Genomic DNA, 25,321 nt, shown 5'->3' on the forward strand with positions numbered 1-25,321 from the left:
AAAGATCAGAGTATCTCTGTCAGCAATTACATTTCTCTCATCTGTATTCTAATCAAATTATGCATTTGACTGGGAGCCCTTTTGATGTTTCAGGCATTTTCCCTTCAAGGAAAGGTGCAGGAATATCTGCTTCTCTGCTCTGGGTATCTCATTTTTCTGTCAGCATAGATCAGAATCCCAGTCTCATTCATAATACTAAAGGCTTCATAACATTAACAGTAAGTATTTCCACATCATTTCCACAAAAATGCAGCAGGGGTATTTCTGAGAATTTTCTTTGGGGTGAAAACTGTGATTTTTATGGAGGAAATTCATAGCAAGTGGACGAGTCATGATCACCATATTGTTGGCCATTCAAGGTAATGTGGTTTGCTGTCTGCATGGTTTGACAGAGAACATTTGATGCATTCAGGAATTATACACTGGCCAGTTAAATAAGCATGCCTAATCATTCCTCTCTTTTTCTCTCTGTGGAGATTATTAAATTATCTCTATGATGTTACAGAAACACGTAAAAAGGATGCTCATCTGTACTAGTCTGAATCTTCTTAGATCTCTTATATTTCATGCTTCAGATGCAAAAATAAGAAATCAGCAACTGAACAACTTCAACTTGCTCTGCAATAACAAACTAGGACAGACAGAAGGAAAGCACCTATACACAGTCTTAGCGACAATCCACATTTCAAGTATCCAAGAGGATTTTCTGCTTGAACCTTAATAAGGCTATTTACAAACGATGAAACTCTCCTGTCAGCATCCCTTTAACGTTTCGCAGCATAAACGTTTCTCTTGCCGGACAATTGGCGAGACGTTAGGAGGCTTACTGCATGCTGTGCTGTGAGGCTATCTAGTTTTAAAGAGCAAATGACTCATTTAATAGATATGGTTCTGTTGAAAGAACATTCTTCAGAGCTTAGTAAGAGGTTTAAACCACATTAACATTAGAAATCAATGAGCCAAAAAACTGCGGGCTACTGAGGTCATGGTTAATAAAGACAGGCTTCAATTTTATTTTCATATCCTGTTTTGGTCTAATCCCTTGACCTCATTTTTTAAGCATGGTCTGGATGTAATTCACCATTTCAGACAAAGAGACTGATCATTTTTCCCACTTTTACTCTCTTCAGCGATTTTAATTATATTAAACTTTTAACCGTTATTAACAGCAGAGGAATTGAATCATATTTACTGATATTTCCAAAGAAATCTGCCACCCAGTATGCACACGCCCACAACATGCAGTCCAATTTAATGGTGCCATTTGGAGTACTTCTGGCTAAATGATAGGAATCTTCTGATGGCTAGATGACATTAAAATGCAAAGGAATGAGCCCATTGTTTTCTCTTTTGAATGGTAGATAACTCATTCCTCAATGTCCACATCAATGTCTGTATGCAGTCTGAAAGCATGCTGAACAATTTCTAACATTAATTAGTGCTAATATTTAGGGTCCCATACTAATCAAAAAACATTTCACAAAAAGGGGTTTTGAATTGTTTAGGTGCCGAGCTGCCTTGGCAGCTAAAGTAAAAGAAAGCCCAGAAAAAAGGAGTGGATTTTTCTACCTTTAAAAAAAAACGTATTTCCTACAAAATGAAGATACTAAAAGTCTAAAATTCTGTGCTTATTCAAACTGAAACCCCTACTGATAAACACTTTGCTCCTAGCAAAGGAAGGGATGATCAAAAATCTGGGAGTTATGAGACAAAATGCTGTCAACAGTTCAATTTCAAAAGCATTTCAAATCTGTCAGGGAAGAACCTTGAGCTCAGCAGCTTGAAGTGCGCTTAAAGCACGTATTTCCTGGAGCACTTGTTCTTTAAAAGAAACAATATGTCTTGGGCTTGTGAATAAAGTGTTTTTAGAGTAAGAAACGCAGCACTGATGAGAACACAGATCTCAGATTTACATGCAGAAAAAAAAAAATCTTAAAAATATACTATCTACAAAGTCGTGAAATAATGTTATGGGTAATGAAAGATCGGTAGGCTGGTACTTATTCTGGACAACTGTAGGGCATATATTTATTCTATTACTGGTAGCTTTGGTCATTTAAATAATCATACACTTTCACCAGTTTCAAACAGGAAAAGATGAAAAGGACTGAGTTACCAACACTTTACATTTCAGACTAACAAAGTGTCCCAGCTTACATACTAAGTCTGAATATTGTAGATCTTCTTCCAGATTTCTTCTGGGCTTAAGTCATGAGAAAACTTTTTCTTGAGGTAGTCACAATTGCTTTCTAGGTTCCAAACAGTGGATTTACAAAAGAATAGGCAGGATACATAAATATTTCCAATTTTATTAAAATTCTAATATTTGGAGATAGAGTTATCTGTCATCAATAAAAGTACAACTCAAATAATGCCCCCAATTACTATTAGTATATTTTGCACATCCCACTTTCTGACATGGAACGTTTTGTCTCTTTACTCTCCATCATCTCGCCTCAGATTTACTGCAAACACTTCCAGCTACTCTACAGACACGAGGACACATAAACTGATATTACAGAATATATAATCATCATTTGGGTTTTCTGATGTTGGTCAGAAAATGCCCATCTACTGCTTCTCAGATTTTGAGATTTAATGATTTGCTATAACAGGAACACAGAAAAACACAAAATAGATTTATAGCTTTTCTGCAAAACTAATGTATTTGTGTTGCTCCTCTAACAGCTTCTGGTTGCTCCTGTTACAATATCAATGTGACTTTTATCATATTAAGGAGCCTTTAAGTATCAACTGTTAGTGGAAACAAAAAGCTCATCTGTCTGAAAAACAGAACAAAGGACATAAAACTACCTCTCTAAAGAGTAGTAAATAAAATAAATAAAAATCCCATATTGAACAGTTTGATACCTTCACACGATCTCTTAAGAAGAAGAGAACAATTAAGTGGAAAAGTGGAACAATTAAGCTCATTCATTCCATTCTGTGGTCCTACTGGTTTCCCATAATTTGGCACAACAGCCAGAAGTGTAATTTGCCTGTCTGGAAGGATGGAAAAGAAAATCAAAAGAATTGAAAATGTAAGCAAATATCCTCCCTACCTCCTCCTCCCCTCTCTATACCCTTTCTCTTTTGTTTTGTTTTGTTTTATTTGCATCCCTGGTTAAGATTTTAGGAATCTGCTAGATATAGCTATTTTGGAAACACATATTCTTGACTGGCTTTACTCATGACTCAAAAATGATTCCAAAGGCTAGTACTGTGATAAGAGAGTGAGAAACTTAAGAAATTTAATGTTGAATGCTAATTCACTCTCATACCACAGTAAAGTTTTACATTTTGCAAGGCTGGATGGAGGTCTACCTGTCTTGCTTTCTGTTCTACAGGCACTGTGGAGAATGTCAGAGGAGCAAAGACTGAAAAATGTTTAGTCTCTGCCTCTCAGTAGCTTTGTCCAAACCCATATAAAACTGTTCCTGGCTGTCCAGACCAGGGGGCTACTGCAGGCCAATATGTGTTCCTTCTGGACCACATGCTATTGGATTCGTCTTGAGAGAAAGCAAGGGAACTTGCTAAGGAGTGAAATAAAGGAAGTGTGGGAAATCAAACAAAAAGGCATCCTGTATGCACAGAGAAAAGAGCTGAGATTAAGGCTCATTTTCTGGGCAAATTGATTTCTGGATTCCTAAAATACATATTTCCTTCCCAGTTTGCATAATTTGCTCCCAAACACACAGAAGCAAGCTTTTGTCTAAAAACTTTGCTTTCGGATTGAAATACTTTCTTTTCCTTCTAGTTTTTGCTGTGGAAGTGAGAAACTGGGGTAACAATTTGTTAGCAATATTTAATGTTATGATGTTTTCAAATGATACAACACCAGCTCCTGGGTTTCACTAAATTTCTTAGAAACTAGAACAAAAATTTAATTTTAGAGCATTTCAGACTAAAAGAAGTATTACAGAGAGCTCATGAAATACCAGTGCAAAAATATCATAATGTCTAGTAATTTCTTTACAGACTGAAAGTTGTTTGTCCAATTGTTTGCTCTACAATTTACTTATGTGTTTGCATTGCAAGTAATTGAAGCATTTATTTCTCAAACAACTTGATTTGGGGCACAGAAAAAAAGGCGAATTAATTTCAGAATTTATATTAAACAATGCACAGAAGACATAAAGAATCACAGAATTATAGAATGGCTTCGGTTGGAAAGGACATCAAGGATCATCGGGTTCCCAGTCCCCACTGCAGGCAGGGTTGCTGACTGCTAGATCAGGTACCAGATCAGGTTGCCCAGGGCCCCATCCAACCCAGTCTTAACACCTCCAGGGGCAGAGCATCACAACTTCTCTCGGCAACCAGTTCCAGCACCTCACAACCCTTCCCCACCTCTAATCTAAATCTTCCCTCACTTGGTTTGAAGCCCTTTCTCTTTGTTTTGTCACTATCTATCCACGTAAAACTTGATTTCCCTTCCATTTATAATTTCTCTTTAAATACTGGAAGGCTGTAATGAGGTCTCCTCGCAGCCTTCTCTACTTCAGACTGAACAAGCCCAGTTCCTTCCTTCTTTGTAGGAGAGGTGCTCCAGCCCTTTGATAATTTTTGTGAACTTTCTCTGGACCCTCTCTAAATGCTCCTCATCTTTCCTGAGTTGGGGGCCTGAGACCTGGATGCAGTGCTCCAGCTGGGGCCTTTTGAGGGCAGAGCAGAGAGGGACAATCATATCCCTCAAACTGCTGGCCGTCCCTCTTCTGATGTATCCAGGATATCGTTGATCTTCTAGACTGCTAGCACACATTGCTGGCTCATGTTAAGTTTTTCATCTACCAAGATCCTTAAATCTTTCTTAGCCGGGCTACTCTCAAAGAGAGTAGCCGGGCTACTCTCCCAGTCTGCATACACGTCTGGGATTATCTTGACCTAAGTGCAAAATCTTGCACTTTTCTTTTTTGAACCTCGTTAGGTTCTCATGGGCCTTTTGACATTATCAAGGTCCCTCTGGATAGTACCCCTTCCTTCTGCCATTATCAACTGCACCACTCGGATTGGAGTCAGCAAATTTGCTGAGGGTGCACTCAATCCCACTGTCTATGTCATGATAAAGATATGAAAGAACATTGGTACAAAAACAGAACCCTGAGGGATACAACTTGTGACCTGCCTCCCCTTTGACATAGAGACATTGACCACAACCCTCAAGCTAAGACCTTCCAACTAATTCCTTATCCGCCAATTAGCTGACACTTTGAATCCATATCTCTCCAATTTTGAGACAAGGATGTGGTGGAGGACCATGTCAAAAGTCTTGCATAAGCTTAGGAAGATGACCTCAGTTACCTTCCCTTTGTCCACTAGTGCTGTCACTCCATCACAGAAGACCATCAGATCGGCCAGACATGAACTTCCCTTGGTGAAGCTATGCTGTCTGTTTCAGGTCACCTTCCTGTCCCTCCAGTGCCTTATAAAAATTCTGTATAAAGCTATCACATGCCTACTGACCACAGTAGAAGTATGTTGTCAACAAAATAGCAAAAATTAGCCCTGATTTTTTTAGCAGTGATCTCAGAAAAGAAACCTATACACAATAAAATACAGCCCATGTTGTGACAAAAGTCTCAGTAAGGATCTCTTTGAATAAGGATCCGTATATAAATTATGATATCATTTTTAAGGCAGAAGTTGAACATTTGGTAATCTTGCCACAATTTATATTTTTCCCTTACAGCAGTAAATGCCTGAGTTGGTTTGGTTTCTGCATCTTGGTATACTTCACAGCACAGTCTACTGTGCTGGAAAGACTTCTCTGACATCTAAATCACTTCCATATTATTGTTTCAGTTCAGAACACAAAAGAATCTTTGAAGTGAATTTTCAGACCATCCCCACTTACTATGCTTTGGTTCATATGGATTGGATTTATTGCTCAGTGCCTGGCATCCTTCCAGATAAAACTAAACCAGAGCCAACCTAACATACCATTTCAGCCACCAAAGGCTACCCAATCACAAGACCGGACAAGAGCGAGCCTGATTGATCTCCTCTCACTTTCAAAGCTTGCGTTATCAACAGTGTCAATTTTTCTAGTGTTCCACACTAGTTGCTAACATTGACTTAAGCCTTTGTTTCTCCACGTATATAAATCAGGCATTTTTAACAGTAAAATGTCTCAAAGTATTATTCTTAAAGAAATCAGATAACTGAAGTGTCCAATTAAATACTCATTACCTTTGCCAAACCTGTATCACGATCCCTAATAAATACTGTATTCACATGTCACTAAAACATCTTATTACGGTGAAAGACACTTGAGGAAGAAGAACACACCTCTGACAAATCTACTTTTGTGAGGAAGTGGTCAGCAAAGGCAGCAAGAGATTTGTGGGAAAGATTTCTGCCACTGTCAGAAACAAAACGTTTTTAATTGGTTGGAAAAGGCGAAAAACAACTATGGAAAAATCCTTTTTGCAAAGCTAATTAAAATAATGCTTTTTTTTTTTTTTTTTTGGTAATTGAGAGATAAAGATGAACACTGAAATTAATATTGGACTATAAAATCTCACACAAACCTAACAGCATTCCTTCAGACAAAGCTCACTTCCATTAACACAGCTTCTCAAAAAGGCCAAACCAGTCCTCATGAAAACATGTTCACAGACAAATTGCACGAGCTGTTCAGCACTGCTATTTTGGCAAGGTCTCCAGCCAGATGGATTTGCTAATGACTCTTGTAAGGTGTTTAAATTAGAATCTAGTGTAACACATGACTGCCATGTTTAATTACTCTTTGCTGATATAGCTTAATGAATATTCTTTGGTATGTAAGAGTCAGAGTTTTTGATGAAAAATACAAAGACAAAATAGACTTTTTCATCTGAATATGAAGATATCAAAGCGTCGGTTTACTGCCCATGTAACTCTTCCTAAGACCAAATAATCAGAACAGTGATAGGAGCAGGAATATACATTTGTCTTATGAAACATTTCTTAGCCGATACAAGCTAACAATGGATACAGAATTTTATTTGCATCAGTTGCATATATATTTTAACAATTCTACAATTTTCTGTAGGTCTGCCTGAATGCAGTCAGCCACTGAAATGTAAATGGGATACAAACATGATCTCAAATGATTTCATTTTCTTTCAGAAGGATAACTTCAAAGGATCTTATTGGCTTCATTTCATTTTGTAAACTTCCAGTTTTTTTGGAGCAGACTTAGTACATATAGCTCAATATCACACACAAAACTGTTACAAAAGAAGAGGAACAAAGTAGTGCAAGCTATCATCAACCTACTTTCACATCTCACATGCTAACACTGCAATCAAATCTTCAATTGCAGACACAAGAGGAGGATGGATGTTATTTGCTGTTTTGATAAATATAAAATAATACAGAAAAGCTAGACATCTTTTCAATTTTTTTTTTCTTTAGAACATATTTATGCATAAAGCAGTTTTTCTCATTGGTCACTAATGAACATATGCCCATAACAGTCAATACAACTTTTACTCCTTGACCTATGAAGCTACCTCCTTAGTTATAGGATAGGATACACCAAATCAACTCTCATAATGGTGACAATCCCTCATCAGTAATAAGAGACCGTAAGAGCTATGGGAGCTTGGAGTGATTCCAGATTGAGAACGTAGACTGAGCTGAACAGAAACCTGAACTATTTGTGATGACAGTAGTTGTAGATGATACAAGATAAAGTAATTTTTCAGGTTTAGATTTTGAACATTTATTAAAAAAGGAGGATGTATGTTCATTTCAAATTAAACAGTTAAAAATGTTAAAGCATACAAACAAATCAATTGTGTACTAGCAGCATCCAATTGTTAGAATTTTCTAGAACTCCTCAGTACAGTCTTGGCAAGCTAAAAATATTACAACTTGCAACCAACTGACCTCACCATAGTGCAGATAAAACAAACTTTATAAAATCAACAATTTAAGGTTAAATAAGCTTAAATAAAGGTGTTAAATACAAGACACTTGATCAAAGCTTCTGTACAAAGATAAACAAATTTGGCATTATACAATTGATTGGCTGGCTCACACCATACATGTTTCCAATAGTTAAGCAGTATAACTGTTTAGCTGAACATCAACTATACAAAAGTAACAGAAGTTGGGAGTAGGCTAACCTCTGTGAGCCATTTACAAGGCATGTGTATCTTTAGAAAATCAAAACACTGTTTATATTCAGGCACCATTTGTTCCTGCAAATAAATAATCTCTAATGTATCTGCATCCAAACTAGTGTTAAACACATCAGTGCTAACATTTTATAAACACAGCTTTTTGACTATTCACTATACCTCCATTCTTATTGCTATGACGATGTGGACTGGGGAAATAAAACTACTGTACATACAAAAAAATAGAGCACCTTTTAAACATTAAAGTATATGTCTGGTTATTCTTTTTATCTTACAATACTGAAGCCCAAGCTAATGTAAATTGCTTTAACATCTTCACCAGTGCACCTGAAACGCAGGAACTAAAACCCCAAATATTCCTTTTCAGGCAAGCCCTAGCCAGCACATCCTCTAAAAATGTCTAAAATGACACTAGGAATTTTTTTACATTCATCTTCACACAAACAAATATCTGCTATTCTCTCCTTTCTTCATACGAGCTTAAAGACAAGTTACCACAGGTCTCTCTCCTTTTCAAATGAATAAAACTGGATAGAGAATGTAGCAGAAACACCTACAATGGATTGTGAACACAGTGAAATTATTACCCCGTTAATTCAAAAAAATACAGCTGCTACATTACAGCTGTTACAAGTATTTTCTAAGGGTTCAGCCATTAGGATTTTTTGTCGATCGTATTGAAGAACCATTCTGTAAATTTCCTCAGTTGAGCAGCTGCTGTTAGAGACTCCTCTTGAAGCCTCATGTTATCTTGCCTCAGATGCTGTACCTCTGCTTGGAGAACTGCTTTGTCCTGTTTTTCCTGGTTAACAGAGATACAAGTTGAAGAAAGCAAGCAGTCGAGATTCAAGGACTTATATAGTGTTACTGTTAATATTTCCATGCAAACCATTCAGCTGTATTCTGTTGAGCACTCTAATGTATTTTGACAACTGCTAACGGTAAGTTGATTCCCAAAATGTGTTTCAAGTGCCTCATTCCTTCTCAGTACATTGTTATGAAGATAAAATGATGCAAGCTAAAAAGAAAGCTAGACCCTATTTCAATATCAAAATCATAGAAATTCACTCAATTCAACAAAAATTAAAGGAGTAAAAAATAAGCAGATTTTGAGTATTATAAATGATATGTGAAAGTCCAGGAAGAAAGAAAATTATCTACTTTCAAAATCTTCCCATAATAATTCTTTTCTGACAAAAACAGAATCATTTCCACCAGTCCTTGGCATTGTTCCCAGCTCAGGAATTACAGCAAATGAGATAAATCAAGTCATTGTTACATGATTGAGGCACACATGAGGCAAGAAGGGTGACAAATCTAGAGTGCTAACTTCTTAGTAGTAGCGCTTGTGTACATAGCCCTATGCTTTGTTAAATCTCAAACATCACAAGATAGGGATTAAGTACATTATTTATTCTAGAGTAGTATATGTAGTATAATTAATTCTGCAGTAGTCAGTGACCTGCAAACTTGTTAGCCTTGCAGCAATTTGTTTGTGTAGCCACTCCCACACTTATCACTAGACCCTACCATTCATAAGCGTGATTATGTTACCTATTTTAACTTACCTACTTTTTTCAAGCCCTTAATGACCTTCACACAAAAATCTATCTATTAAAATTAGAGAGCAATAATACCAATAGCTTACTCTTACCTTTCTCAGGTCAGTTTGTAGTTGCCGAAGGATCACTTCCAGCTGGTTAACTTTTCCAGTCAGAGTAGTTGGAGCATGCTCCCTGTAAACAAAACCACTACATTCAATTTGGGTTACTTAAAAACATTTCAACCTGTTTTCTCCACCCACTTTTGCAAAATAATACTTCTAGTGATAGCAGGGGAAGCAAATCTCTTTAGTGATAGTTGGGAAAACCAAGATAAAAGCAGCAACAGTGGAAGACTACTTACTATCAGTACACAAACCCACTGCTATGTTATTTGAATTACGACACTGTGTCTCATTCAGGTCTCTCAGAAATCAAAATGATTTTAAGGAGGAATGTTTCAGGTATTATTTGCACACACCTTCCCACTGCAAGTCAAACTTGCTGGTAAATGGTATGCTGAGTGCATTTGTTAACAAGCTACTTTCAGATAAGGACTGTACTAATCTGAAGCAAGCTGCAGCAGTAATTTTTGCAAATTAAAGGATCCCTTTGAATTCTTTTGTCTGGTTTGCAGTTGTGTCATTTCCAGCAAAAGATAAACCTACAGCTTCGTGGAGACAAATATTTTGTTTAAAGGTCAAAACATATGAAATATTGCTACAGGTTAATCAAATGCATGACTGGAGGAAAATATTGAGAATAGCTACTGTTCCCTGTATGACACTGAACACTGGCAGAGTTTCATAATATGTTATAGATGAAATTAGCCATAATGTGAATTATTATCTAGAAAAGAAAATCTGAAGAGAGAGCAATTTTTTTTTAATACAAAGCTGAATCAGTTTCTTCAAGCAAGTGCAAAAATCAGTCATTTTCCAATGCTTAAAGATGAACATTTTAAAGTCTTTTTGCAGTCCTTACTGATCACTAGCTGGTGAAGGATGTGGACTTCGAAGTTAATTTGTTTAAAATGTGTTCAAAATTAAATGGGACATTCTAACAAGCAAGAAGACTAAACCCTTTCTTATCCCTCCATTTCCTCTTTTCCATTCCTGTTGCTGAAGAGCAAAACTAATCAAAGACGTGTTTCCTTTCTAACATGAGCTATTGGACAGAATCTACTCCCCACAACAGAGAAGACAGGAGCACACTTAGATTACTGGGGGTGAAGAATTTGGGCAGTTTTGGCACAGAAGTTTCCCGCAGCCCTCAGTTATAGGTTCTCCTGATTTATTTCTCTCCTCATAAATGAAAAAGTAGCAATTTTTCCTTGAATGTGAACAGCTGCAAAAAATAAATAGGAACACCTGCTCCAAGAGCTGAAATGTTTGCTGCAGATAAGAGTCTTGCATCCTACTGAGCTGAGCTCCTTTTACCAGTTCAGATGAAAACAGAAATGAATGTAACACAAACTACTGTTGCAAAGGAGGAACACAGTGAAAAATGCAGCTTTGAGGTGCAATAGATCAGTTCAGGTTAACTGGTTAAACTCTGCATATACCTTTACTGTTCTAATGAGAGAGTTTTTCCTGGCTATGCTACAAATTTCCCAGATGAAAATGCTCTGAGTTTGATTCACACTGAAACAACATTTCAAAAGTAAAGTGAAGGTGTGATCTGTCAAGGCAACAGTTCAGCTGTGAAATAATGAAACATTCATGTAGACAGTTAGACATCACGTTTTGAAGTAAAACCCTAAGAGCCACTTTCACTGATAGTTCATATACTTGGCAAAAATACTATTGCGAAGACAAAGGCAATGTTCACACAAGCAAAACTGTGTGCACTATATACAGATTGCTTTGATAGATTGAAACTCAGAGAAGCAGTCCTTGTTCAGTAAATTCATGATCTAAATTAAGACTGTAAGGAACTGTTAGGATTTTTATTCTTTATGGCAACTATTATGCAAGGCAGTGCCATTGAGAGGACTTCCGAAGTTAAAGATTGTGTCAGTTCCCTATGGTTAAAATCTGTCAGCTGAAGAGCAGTAAGAAAACATTCCTAACTTTCACAAACCAGTAGCTAGACCAAGATAATTCCATCCAATGTCATATTTTCTTCCTCAGATCTTACAATGTGTTAATTTCTGAATAGTTTAAACAAAATGCTAAACTGCCCATAGCCAAAAGGTAGGTAACATCAGGATTACAGCATTCATTCCAGAACACTGACCTCAAAGCAAATATCCAAATATATCTCCTACCCTTTTCTCTCTCTTTTTTTTAAAATTTAATAATGAAGTACTAAATTTAATTTTGAAACTTGCATATTTTCAGAGTACAGGAGCTCTGCTTCCTATACTCCTCTGGTTTCTTTTTTTCACATTTAATCACATGATCAAAGAATGGTTTGCACTGGAAAGGATCTTAGCTATCCACTAGTCCCAAACCAACTGCCATGGGCAGGGCTGACACCCACTATATGACATCCTGACTCTTATTTTCCTTCTTTACTTTTTGGCTCACAAATTATTCATTTTGTCCAGTTTTTTCTTTGCACCTCCTTCCATGTCCCCTTCCCCTTTACAGCATTTCAGTTAAGGAAATGGATATGTAACAAGCAACACTAGGAGAAAAAAGAAAGCAACTTTTTTGTTTTGTTTTGTTTTAAGGAAATGTGCTGTAGTTTTGACATACCCAGCAGCATCAAGAAAATCTTTTCCATCTGTGGGACTCTCATCCAAAGGTAATTCTTGTGTTCCTTCCAAACCCTGAGCATGCTGCATATCATCCAAGGTACAAAAAGATGCTACTCTCTGATCTGTAAAAAAAAGGAACGTAAGGTTATGTTTAAAGATGTATATTTATATATATAAAATAAAAGGCTCTACTACAGCCATTGTTCTTGCTCAGTTCAACAAAAGGATGTAGATTTCTACATCATAGCTTCGAAGATAGTCAGCAGATGTAAAGTACGTTCTAATTAGTTGGCTTCCCCACATCTGCATCCAAAGGCAACCTCAAAGCAAATTTTTTGCACCTCAGATCTGTTTGGACTAGTTAAGACTGATATGATCAGTAAATTGGTCTTGATGAAATCCACAGAAAACTGCTTGAGAACTCAGGGCCACAACCAGTGTCAATATGAATTCAATGAAAAAGTTTGTATTTTCTATAGACTTAGAGCCCTTGGATTCCTCAGAAATCTCTACTGCCAATTTTGTACTTTTTTGCAGTTTACTATCATCTCAAGCATTTGCAGAACCTTCTGGTAATCTGCAGACTGGAAAAAACAACAAATTCATGCTAGTTTTATCAGTTGAGGTTTTTGTTATACATATTACAAAGGCACACTATTACCTATGTTGGATTGCACTAGAGTGTAATCTAACAAGCACAGGTTTTACCTATGGATATACAGTGTGGTTGCCAAAATACATCAGTTATCACGTAATAGAACTATGCCATGCAGATCATAATTGCACAGAATGGGAGTAAATTATGCATTCATTAGGATTTAATTTGTCTTCTATAAAAATATAATCCATATTCTGTGGAGATTCATTTAACTTATTTCTCTTAAGCAAAATCCAAGTCCTTAGGTTTGTTTAAATTCTGGTGACAACATGCCTGCCTCGCCTTTTCTCCCCTTGCTCTACCACCCCAGAGACCCAAAGCTTGCATTATCATGCAAACGTGCAAACACAGGAAATATTAAAGAAAGTTTACAAAATATAAAAGTCATCAATCCCAAATCATCACCTAGAAACGGCGTATGATGACAGAACGGCCCAAGTTCTTCATCTGAGTCAAAACCTGGAATAAGATTTAGAATGTTCCTATAAACAAGACAATCCATCTCCACTAAAGTAGCTGTGGCCCTTATGTAATGTTCACATAATGGGATACTCCCAGTGCAACTCATGCTGGCTCTCAGTGCCAGCCTTACAAAACCATTTTTGTACACCAACATTACAGTAAAGCATGCGATGTCATGCACAGTGTCTCTAACAGCAATACCCAATGTTGTGCATGGCAATTTGGCACGAAACACAAAAAAGACAATCCTTCAAACTCTAAGCACCAAACAGCAAAAACAGGTCAGAATGCTTTAAATAGGCAGAAAAACTTGTTTTACAACTTGTCCCAAATAAAAATAGGAAATCATTCAAAAGCCATTTTAAAGGCATTTCTAAATGAACTTTTGTTTTCAGAATAGCAAATATTAACAATTCATTTATTATATGAAAAGAGAAATACGTCATATTTTTATCCAATTTTAAAGACCACAGCTCATTTAATTTGATTTTAACCTCATTTCTAACTTATGATAAACCTCAGCAAATTTGAACATGATGCTTTCATGTGTGTTGAAAATAAGGTAAGAATATAATTTCAAACACTAAATCAATTTGAAACGTATTAAGTGGGTAGATTTAATAAGTACAGATAAAAAACCAAAAGGAGTTTCCCAACTCAAAAGCAGTATGTAGGCCAGAAACAAAACTGAATAAACAATCAGACTGACAATGGATTGGGTCAGAAGTTTGAAGTACATATGTAATAATCAATTTCACTTTTATACTGTTAACATTTTCACTGTCTCTTGACAGAAGAAACCAAAGTCAGCAACAGATGTTATTCAATGCTATTGCTATTTTTTCTATGGTCACTAACATGTGATGCGTGACATTGCATCTCAGAGGCCATACTGTCTGTAAGATAAAAACCTGTGTTTTTCTTCCACTGCAAAGTAAGCTTAATTAAAGAGAATGGCCACTCATTCATCATGTTTTGTCAGCTGAGAACATGTTTTGTCAGTTTGTTCTCTCTAACAGTGTTTTAAAGTAGCTTTCTCTTGATGTGTAAAAGCAGCTGTAAAAGTAGATGCATGCAGCTGTTAATGAAATCACGATACAAGTTTTAAGCCCAATATTTTTAAATATCTTCATAATACGTCAACACACAACAAAACAAAAATACAAAAACAAACAAACAAACAAAAAACAACACAAAAAAGGGTGCTTGCAATTTAGTATAATTTGTGGATTGACTTTTTTTTTCCTAGTATATTCCATAGTGAATTTCAAATGCATGTCATTAAAAATAATAACACTTAGAGTAGGAAATAAATTATGAACCCTTTTCTGTTTACATAGTATAACTTTAAAATATTTCTGAAACATTCCTATATTCATAAAATATGAAAACATCTCCCATTCCTCAGATGAGGAACAAAGTCACTGCATGGCCATTAATAACCAGAAGTCTCCAGTTATATAGCATACTATGAAAACTCCTGCGTTGCTCTTCAAAATAGGCAATTTTCAAAAGCCTGGTTGGTGTCAAAATCATTCTCTGAACAAGTTACTGACACAATAAACTACTATATCAACAAGATCCCTGAGTACTAAAATATTTTGCTTTTGAATACTTTTCAAGTACTTTTAAGGATGCATTTTTATATTCAATAACTCCTACCAAGCCTCATTGATCTCTCTGAAAGCATTCATGCTTCACAATAGTTTCACCAACTTACTATTTAAATCAAGATGGCTTTTAAATCTGAACTGTGGTTAAAATTGAACTTGTGTTTCAAATACTAAAATTTTCCTACTGATTTTGTTTCTATTTATTCCCAACAGAACTGACTTGACTGTACTCACAAAAATGAAATCAGTGCCACCTTTGTTGATGCTTGACTTTTCAACAGAACAATCAAGCATATTTCTGACTATTATACTGCAGGTACTGCTTCCTCAAAATTATGAGGACATCCCTAACTGCTAAAATGTCAGAATTTTAGGTTTTAGCTGGGACATTCTTGCCAAACTATACAAGGACCCAAGTGCATAAACAATTTGAGAAAATACTGCAATGACAGGCTGAGAGAGTTGGGATTGTTCAGTCTGAAGAGAGAAGGCACCAGGTAGACTTCATAGCAGCCTTCTGGTACCTAACCAGGGACCACAGGAAATATGGGTAAGACTGTTTATCAGGCAGTATAGTAATAGCATAAGGGGAAATGACTTTAAAGTAAAAGTGGGAAGATTTAGGTCAGACATTAGGAAGAAATTTTTCACTGTGGGTGATGAGGCAGTGGCACAAGCTGCAGAAAGAAGCTGAGAATGCCACATCCCTGGAGGCACTCAAGGCCAGGTTGGACAAGGCCCTGGGCACCTGAGCTGGTAGAAGGTTGGAACTACATCATCTTTAAGGTACCTTCCAGTTCAAACCACTCTACGATTCTACAGTGTATCAGTGTTTGTACAAAAGTTTAAAATTCTCAAAACAACTTTTAATTATTGGAGAGCAGAAAAGACTAAAATAAGCATGGAGCATGAAACAGCCCTTTCATTACAAAGTAAAGGCTACCTACAAACATACAATGAGGTTCACATGGAAGCAAAACAGAGCTACACATGCATGTATTAGAAATGACCAAATCGTAGCTGAATATTTTCAGCTTTTATCAATCTAACAGTTTAATTTACTAATTTGATTTGAATAATTTTCTCTTGTTGAATGCTTCACTTCATTCTCATTATATTGTGAGTAGCATTATTTGCACTAAGCCAAAAAGATTTTAAATGGAAAAATTAAAATTATATTAATTATAGTAGCACAGATGTTTCTGCAAAGATAAGTTGGCATTAAGAAACACTACATTCTGATTGGCATGGCTAGTAGATGATCACAAAAATAACCTAGAAAATAATCAGAAGCTGAAACCACCTATTTAAATGAACTAAATTAAAGACATCACAGAAATGACTTCTGGGTTGTTAGTCCCATAATATTATTTATAAAACACTAACCTTTCTAAAGCAGAATACAATAAGTTTAAACAAACAAAAATAGAACAAAGATCTATTAATAATAATAGTGTTTATGTTTGGGCCAATCCTTTTCTATAATGGCACTAGCAGTTATGGACATCTTGAAAGACTTTACCTTTTATTCCACAAGTTCTCTAATGAATACAAAATGAAATATCAACTACATAACACATATTGAAAATCTGTCCTCCTTTCCTTACTTGGAGATCTATCAAAAGGATAATAAAATAATAATAAAAGAAAGAGAATTTAAAAAACAAAACAGAACAAAAACCACATTCTCGCATTTATTTATTTATTTTGGATTTCTTTGTTCTCCTTCTTCTTGTTCATCTCTCAACTTTATTCTTTAAATTTCCTCAAAAAGTTGCTTTACTTCTCTTTTCTTCTTTAACCTCATTTTTCTCTTTTTTGCTGCACATTCACATGCAGTTCTGTCTATTTTTTTATGTTTTATTTCAGGTGTTGATACAACAGTATAGATACAAAGATACAGCCACAATGAACTTCCAACATGTCAGCTGTCTTATCTATAGCTATATCTTAGCTCTAGAGCTGTTTCTCTATGCCTTCTACCAAAATTATACACGGGAAGTGGAAGTAGTGAATCTACATATGGAAGACATTGAATTATACTCCTTGCAACTGACTGCATGAATGCTAAAAATCATCTCTGGATAAAAGAGTCAAATCTATGTCCTGCAGTGGAAGGTAGTGCAAATACTTAAAATAACGTTGCACTGAACTTTTTAGATATTAACCCTCAACACAAACAGCTCCAACAAAACCTATTACAGATGCAGCTTCTGGAGCTTGTGGAGGTAAACCCTGCACAGCTCTTCATTGCACTGTGGAGACCTGTCCACGTAAAACTGGATTTTCCAGCAAAGTCTGAAGTAAATATTCAGCTTCTTGCAAAAGTTCTTGCCAAGCAAAAGTATCAGAAATGAAACTCTCACAAACTAAAAAAAAAAAAAAAAAAAAAGCCCTATCATGATAATTTTAATTTAACAAGTTATGACTTCCTCATACTCTTCTTCTCAACCATTTCCTCCACCCTCGTTAGACTATAGATGAGAAACTGCTGCATTAATCAGAATACAACTGCATTTGCATACGGACAGGTAAAGGATTTTGGGGCCCACAGGATGTATGGATTTTTAACAGAGAAGAATGTATCTTTTTAGCATACAGTCTAGAAAAATAACTGAGGGAAAACTATGACCTTGTAATCAGATTGGTAAATCTAATCAAAGAATACTAAAAGACCTTTACAAAGAAAAAAAAACCCTCAAATGAAGACTTGCATCTAGGTTCTAGAAAGGAACATAACTTTTAAATATCAGGTTGAGAAAGTCAAACTAGAAGTCAACTCTAACATCAATTTCCCATCTTTGACCCTTTTTCATTGGTCTTTTTTGATTGTCCTATTTAAAATGTGATCTTATTTCCATTCCACTGAAAGAAAAGATCAAAAGAGTTTTATATGCATCGGTTTATGATTTTTAGAATTATCCACTCTCTCTTTTTCACTATGAAGAATGCAGAAAAGTAGTTCCAAGTTATTTTTAAACACTTAGATGAAGCAACTCCCCAGTTATCAACATTAAAACACATAAGGAAAAAACATCTGTCAATTCATATCCAACTCCCTCCCTCCTAATGAATTTTTTTTATGATATCCCTATCAGTTATTCTTTTTAAAAATGGTTTTCCAATTGCAGGAGATAGAATAGAGGAAGATGAACAAGTCAAAATTTTTAAGTTGCAGCATTATGAGTAAAGTCCAAATATATTACAAATCATCTTGCACGTATGTGGATGTAGCTACTGCAGAGTTCTAAACATGACGAATTACATTCATTCACCAATATATATATATATATATATATATATATATATATATATATATATATATATATATATATATAATTTTCTGCCTCAAATTCTTCTAAAAAATCAGACTTAAAAACTTTCCATCTTGCAATTCAGCCAATCAATTCTTCACCTTAATTACCTACTAAGCTATTTGCAATTAAAATCCAGCAATATTTGCCCTCCCTAGAACAGGGCACTGTGGATAGCTGTGTTTCTTCTACATTTATCTCTTAAATGGAAATGGCAATTGCACTTACGTAACACTTAGCAAAATGAAGTTATTTTCACCAAAATATTAAGCAGTAAAAGTAAAGAAAATTGATTCCAGTTTTCAAAGAAATAAAAAAATGTAGGAGCATAGCCTATATGAACAAGCTTTTAGATAGCTGAACTCAAATGTTGTATTAGTATTAGCATTTAAAAATATTCTTAGAGAACCAAGTTATCAAATATATAATTCACTGTTGTTTCAGTTATTTACTAAAAATAAATACTAGGATGTTTCCTGAGTGTAGATAAAATAAACAAGACAGTTCTCTTGGATGCTGATCATCATTGTTGATCTGATTTTTTTTTATTTTTTTTTTTTACTACTGTTTGTTTTCTGAAGTTTTAATTATGCCAACTAAATTAGTAAAGTACTTCTGAAGAGCTTTTGAAATTTAATCACTTCATACTCAGGGAGGAAATCAGTACCTGAAGTCTTATTACCATGGTTGCTTTTAGCTGAAAAAAAAACAACAACACAACAAGAGCCAAACAAACCAGCACCTTATTACTAACTTAACCCATTAGCTGATAAAAATGGGACCTACACATCATCCTTACTGATATCTCTGATTCATACATTCACCAGTGAGAATAATACCAGATAAAAAATGTTGCATGTTTTAGGACAGTCTTGTGACCCAACCAAAACTGGAAACCAAGAAACACAAATGTACAAATGGATAGATGATTAGACTCAAACACACATCCATCTTTCTGTGTTTATACATTACGAGTATGCTTGGCTGCCAGAGAGGTGAATGAGGTTTTTCTTCATTAACCCAGTCTTATAATTCAATAATGCAAACCTAGTTTATATCCCATGCTTCAAATTCTAGTACTGGAAAGTATACCATACATTTTTGCTGTTTTCAAGAGCTTGTAACATCTCTTTGATACAAAGTTTTTGAAGACAACACAATAAATCCAGAGAAATTGTTACTCCCAATCACTTTTTAAGCATCTAACTCAAGTGCTTTGAATCTCTCCTTCAAAGCACCTGCTTTCTACAATAGATTACAGAGAGCACTGTGTCCCTAAGAGATGAATGTTATCTAAGACAGGTACTGAGAGTATTTTAGAGAATACTCCAAATTTTCAGTGACAATCTTCATCACTGAGAAAGCATACTGCTAAAAGAACAAAGGGGCTTCAAAGGTAAACACTGGATTTTTGTTAATTCAAAATGTGTCTGTATGTGTATGTACATATAAATATATATTCTTTTTCCCCAAAAAATGTTTGTGTAGTGAACAGTGATCTTTATTCAACTTTTCCTGTTACCTTCAAACGCTCGTGCAGCATCTACCAGGTGGGACCAGTCTAGCCCTGTGGCAGTGTCTGGCAGGGGCATCAGGCCAGGATCATTGAATTTGGCTTTATCAGATAAGGACCCATCTGAGAACCAGAATTCATCTAAACAATAAACACAATAATTAGTCTTCCTATAACAATGAAGTACAATTAATTTTGAACCTGTTATAATGAACTGTAAATATATGTATAAAATTAATGACTGCTATCTTCGTTTTTCTTTTTCCTGTTGTTTCTTGTTCAATACTCAATAAGAATGGACACAACTGTTAAGTCAAGCAAAATGAGCTGGCAAGGGTTTCTAGAGGTTTTTTTGCCCCTCCATACATCATGTGGTCTTTGCACTTTCCTGTAAATTCTGTGAGTAGGCAGCACTGATTCTTAAAGCATACTATATTAAACCTGGGCACTGAGCAGAAAAGTTGCTAGATGAACAAAGGTATGTTTTAAATAAAGCTGGGAATCAACATATGAAATATTTACACACAGGGTTTTATTCTGGAATGTAAACATTTCAATTTCAAAAACATCACCTACTTCTATTGCATTTGTAAGTTCTAGCCTGTATCCAAGACTCACTTTCACACTGAAAATATTACCAATTAATACTTGTGTATCTGAGAATGCAAGATTTGCATGTCAATACCTGAGCTCCAGATTAAGGTGTAACATGCTGTACACTGAAGATTAGTGTGTGAATTAATCTATAATGTTAGTTCGTGCAGTTATGCGGTCTTTTAGAAAGATACCGTGAACATACAACATAGTAGAGGCGATGTTAATTTTCATAACTATCTTAAATAGTTTAATATTTTCCTTATCTTTCTATAGCAATCTTCACTGTGAATGAATATTGTAGAATAGACACAAAGATGATTTAAAACTGCATTAAAAACAAATTTTAAACTGAATTTCATCTAAAGATACTGATGCAATCACTTTTATTAAATAGTACAGTCAAAAGAAAAATGATTTTTGCTTTTAAGATGTGTCAAAATACCTATTTTTTTCATTGAACACTTCAGAAGTAGAGGTCTCTTCCATCTAACTATTCTAGTGCTTTAGATAACAATATTTAAAGTGATGTTTTTTCTAGCACAATACCATACATAAAAATCACTGAAGGAAAAAATGCACACGCACACATGGAAGATTATTCTAGTGTAAGAAAGTGGCACATTGTCATTGTCCAGAACCATAACAAAGAATACTGAAGTCTATTTGAATTAAATATTTGACCTAAAAATCCCAATGCAGAACCCTTTACAGAACATTCCACTGCACAGAGCAATGATTTGAGCATGTAAAATTAGAGCTTTGTAAAAAAAAACCTGGGGCTTTTTTTGTTTTTATATCTGGAACATCAGAGGAAAGGAGTTTTGCAATTCTCTATCAAGAACTGGAAGTCCTATGAATCAAAATCAATGCCTGTGAAGTAGAAATCCTATTTACTACGGACTTCATCTTGTTCTATGACTTACATGAAAGTATTGTTCTACTACAAATGGAAAAGATTTGACAAGTCTCTGTAGAAATGTATTCCATAGTAACCATTTTTGGGATGCCAAAGTAGATGATATATGAAGTGAAACTACTCATACATCTGTAATAATATAATATTTTCAATTTCTTATAAACACAAAATCTTATCTAAGGTTATCTTGGAGTAAAAGTGCTTTGTAAGCTCAACAGTAGAGAATACTCTAAACTTCTGTATATGATTTGGGAATTGTAAGAGCCATATTTGTGCTAGTAGAAATGTTTTATATATTGCTGTTGGGGAAAACAGAGAGAAAGCCTTATTTGAAGGCTGGCAAGCCAGCTTTTGGTTCTAGACCAGCAGGCAGGCCCTAAAGGGCTGCCCTTGCTTTTATACAATCAAGCCTACAGAGGCTGGTTGTGAAACCTGTCAGAAAGATGCCTGTACTCCGTACATTCTGCTGACTTTCCAAATTGAAGTGTAGGAGTGATATATCCACCAGCAGTCAACCTTCATTACATGCTGTCTTGTGAGAACCTCAGTTCACCTTAGGGTGGATTCTATTTGGTCCCTGACAGAGCAGCTTAACTGCTGAAAGCCTCCTGGAGTAGGAGATTTGAATATTGATAGCTCTGAAAACTCAAGTGCTCGTGTTGATGGCTGATACTATAAGCAGGATAACTGAACAGGCATCAGTGTGCCACTGCAGAATAAGGAGCTCTAAAGACATAGGCCTTTTTGTGCATCTGAACCTCAGAGAATACTATTCATACTTTAGGAACACTCTGGCTAGGAAGAATTATTTCTACAGCAGTGCATTTGCATTGCCTTCCAGTTTCTCTTACCTTCCTGTTGCCTACACATTTTCTTTGTATGAATGCAATATCAGCAGCATGCAGGCTGCTTGCTGTTTTCATTTTTGACTTATGCAAATGTGACATGCACACCTTTGCATTTCCTGGAAGGTATGCAGAACCTCAAAGGTCATTATCTTCATTGCACGCAAGTTTGGTTTTGAACCAATGCAGACTTATTCCTTTATTTCCTTGAAGAAATAATGCATGTTATCTTTCAGTTTTAAAGATTACTTTATTTGCTCTACTCCAATTTGGCACAAAATCATTGATCTCCTGGCTTCTGGTCCTTTCATTCATGCCCCTTCCTGTACTTACAAATTTTCTTTATTTTTATTATTGCTACATTAAAGTAAAAGCATTTTCAAGAGTTCTTATTTTCACCAGAATTATATGGTAAACTCAGTTTCCAATAGAGATCTCCTGAAATTGACTGTTGTCAGTCTCACCCCTCCTGTATTCAAAGAGTAACCAGAAGGAGAAAGAAAAAAAAGATTCACCTGGCTAAACCCTTTTTACTTCTCTAAGATAAGTATCTTGCTTCAGTCGAAACTGCTACTTTTATGTAGAGATTGTAGGCAGTGGAAGAATATCTGCTATGTACTTCCTGTGTTCATAAACTAACACATTATTTAATAAGCAGATTATACTCAAAAGATGTTACAAGTGAAGGAACATAGAAAGTCATACGTGGACATAAATCCCAGTGCCTCTTCCAGTTCTTTTTTCCTGCAATTAGTAACTACCTGCCTAGCATCTCCCCCCTCTGCATCATTGCCTAGGGTTGACAAAAGTCTCCCTTCAAAGATGCCAGCTTGCTAGTAGACTTTCTCATGGAATTATGTTTATATTACTGTTAAAACAGTGGGCATGTGCCCCAATAACTACTTTTATGCTGAACTTCTCACAGGCGTTTCCTACAATATGAAGGAAAATATTCAGAATTTGCTAGTGTCTTATTACAAAATATTCCCTTCTTAACGACCCTCATCAGTGAAAGCATCCTGCACCTTGCTCCTTTTCTCAAAGCACACCATCCTTCCTTCCCTCCTTTTTTTTTTTTTTCATTATAGGAGTGGACCACGGTCTCAGTCTGACTGCCTCTGTATGTCTTCCTGGATTTCTCTCACTTACGTTTGTATAGTAATTCTGTATCTGTGGTTCTTGTTGTTTTCACTCCTTCACTGCTAGTTCAGCCGCCATGAATTGACAAGACAGGGATACATTTGTACCTGCAACTGTGCAGGGTATGTGAGAATCACTCAACATGAAAAGCACTGTGTCAGGGAATCTTCAATATCCCCAAGGTAAAATTTAAGAGTTCTCAGCTACAAAAGTTCTGCTTTTTGGTTTAAGTTAAAAACTAAGATAAAACAAATCTTTCTGGAGTTGTGTACTGTGTGCAATCCACAGTACTCATTTCAAGCTCTACTGAAAGCAACATTTTTTTTCAGTTCACTTCCTCCAGTGATAGAATGATAAAAAAGTCCTACAGCTTTATTTTCTCATTTCCTTCCCACAGTGAACATCACACAGTTTAAGTTCCTGTTTCCATATTTGCACAGTCATTTTGTCTGATTTTCTAGTAATCTGAAACCCTTCAGGTTGCCCATTATGCTCTGTTTTTGCTGTGGCTTTGCTTCGCTATTAATCACAGTCTATTCCTTGCTGGAGGGGCCTCACGAGACTTGGTGCTGCCACAATATTTCATGGAACACATGCTGGGTAATAACATGCAAGAGCATATCTAAAAATGAATTCTGGTCAAAACCACAGTATTTTTACTGATTTCTGTTAACATTAAATATCAGTAAAATTAAAATGTTTTAAGATCACAAATGGATGCATTTTATGGAAGACAGTACTATCAGAGCTAGGAGTCCAGGTATCTGAAACTGAAGTCTCCAACTATTATTATAAATGCAATAGAATGGAAATATCTGACACATGCTAATTATAAAATCCTCCCTAACAAGATTCAAGATTAGTTCCTTATAACCAGATACTGACTAGCAGTATTTTGAAAATAATGGTGGGCAAGTCATTATGTGTTTGTCTTCAGGTGGCAATTACAGATAAACGATTATAGCTTCCTTAAGACAGTCGTCATAACAGATCTTTTATCACTGGCTTTCAAAGGTACTTTTAAAATACAGAACCAGAAGCAGAAAATAGGACCTGTGTATGAAAATAACAGGAACTCTCTTGGGTATTAACAATCAGCTTCACACTGACTGACAGGATACTAATTTCATGTTTTTTCCTCACTATGCACGTAAGTGTCTGTATCTAAGATGCACCAAGAAGGGAAAATAATGTAAGACAGTACCAATACACAAAACACTGAAATTCCACAGCTGGAAGAGCAGTATAAAGCCTGAATGCACACCATTAGTTGCTGTGTGCCAGCCTCCAGAATGCTGAAGCCTCCAGCCTGATAAAGGTTTGATCACTTTGCAGATTAACCATCCTAACAAACTGCTCTACAAGTACAGGTCTAGCAGGTGTAAGAAAAAAAAAATGCAACCAGGAAGCCATTTTTAAGCCCTTAACACACTACAAAATTTCGTATTAGTCTCAAACGAAAGAAAATGGAGCTTCAATAAAAGCAAAGGATCTTCCTATTCTGAATTTATGCTAAAGAGTTTCATGCTGATGGAAGAGGAATAGTTTGAAGTTTGGCAAAAGGTACATAAAGCTTGCATTTCCAGCTGAAGCAGGAGTTTAGAAGTTTATAATAGTTTAAAATGAAGCTCAGTGTGATGCACCTCAGTGTTACAGGAAAGTGTTTTTTCATATAACTTCATACTGAAAGCAAGTGATTGCTAGTGCCTTAAAGACATGATGAATGACAGAAGCCTATCATTGTTACTTCAGTTATTTGTCCATATTCTCTCTGGACATGGGTTTACAAGCATCCTCAACATTTTCAGGAAATCCACCCACAGCTTCTCAACTATCAACTTCAGAGTTCACAGTTCTATTTTTGTAAACTGCAGTCAGTTGCGATACAA

The 25,321-nt window shown here is 35.7% G+C and overlaps 1 protein-coding gene across 5 annotated transcripts in view; it reads right to left on the reverse strand.

The window, feature by feature from the left end:
• Positions 1-7,692: 7,692 nt before the first annotated feature.
• SIPA1L2 (signal induced proliferation associated 1 like 2) overlaps positions 7,693-25,321 on the reverse strand; it is a 141,373-nt gene continuing 123,744 nt past the window's right edge. For 3 of the 5 annotated variants that reach the window (XM_048935147.1, XM_048935149.1, XM_048935148.1), the window contains exons 19-23: positions 19,944-20,075; positions 13,438-13,491; positions 12,373-12,496; positions 9,784-9,865; positions 7,693-8,931 (exon numbers count right to left, since the gene is read on the reverse strand). In XM_048935147.1, coding sequence (XP_048791104.1) covers positions 8,785-8,931; positions 9,784-9,865; positions 12,373-12,496; positions 13,438-13,491; positions 19,944-20,075 — 539 coding nt within the window. In that variant the 3' untranslated portion in view covers positions 7,693-8,784. The remainder of the gene's footprint in view (positions 8,932-9,783; positions 9,866-12,372; positions 12,497-13,437; positions 13,492-19,943; positions 20,076-25,321) is intronic. The other 2 variants (XM_048935150.1, XM_048935151.1) reach the window with 2 other exon arrangements.

Source organism: Lagopus muta, chromosome 2, assembly GCF_023343835.1.
Source record: "Lagopus muta isolate bLagMut1 chromosome 2, bLagMut1 primary, whole genome shotgun sequence".
Taxonomy (NCBI): domain Eukaryota; kingdom Metazoa; phylum Chordata; class Aves; order Galliformes; family Phasianidae; genus Lagopus; species Lagopus muta.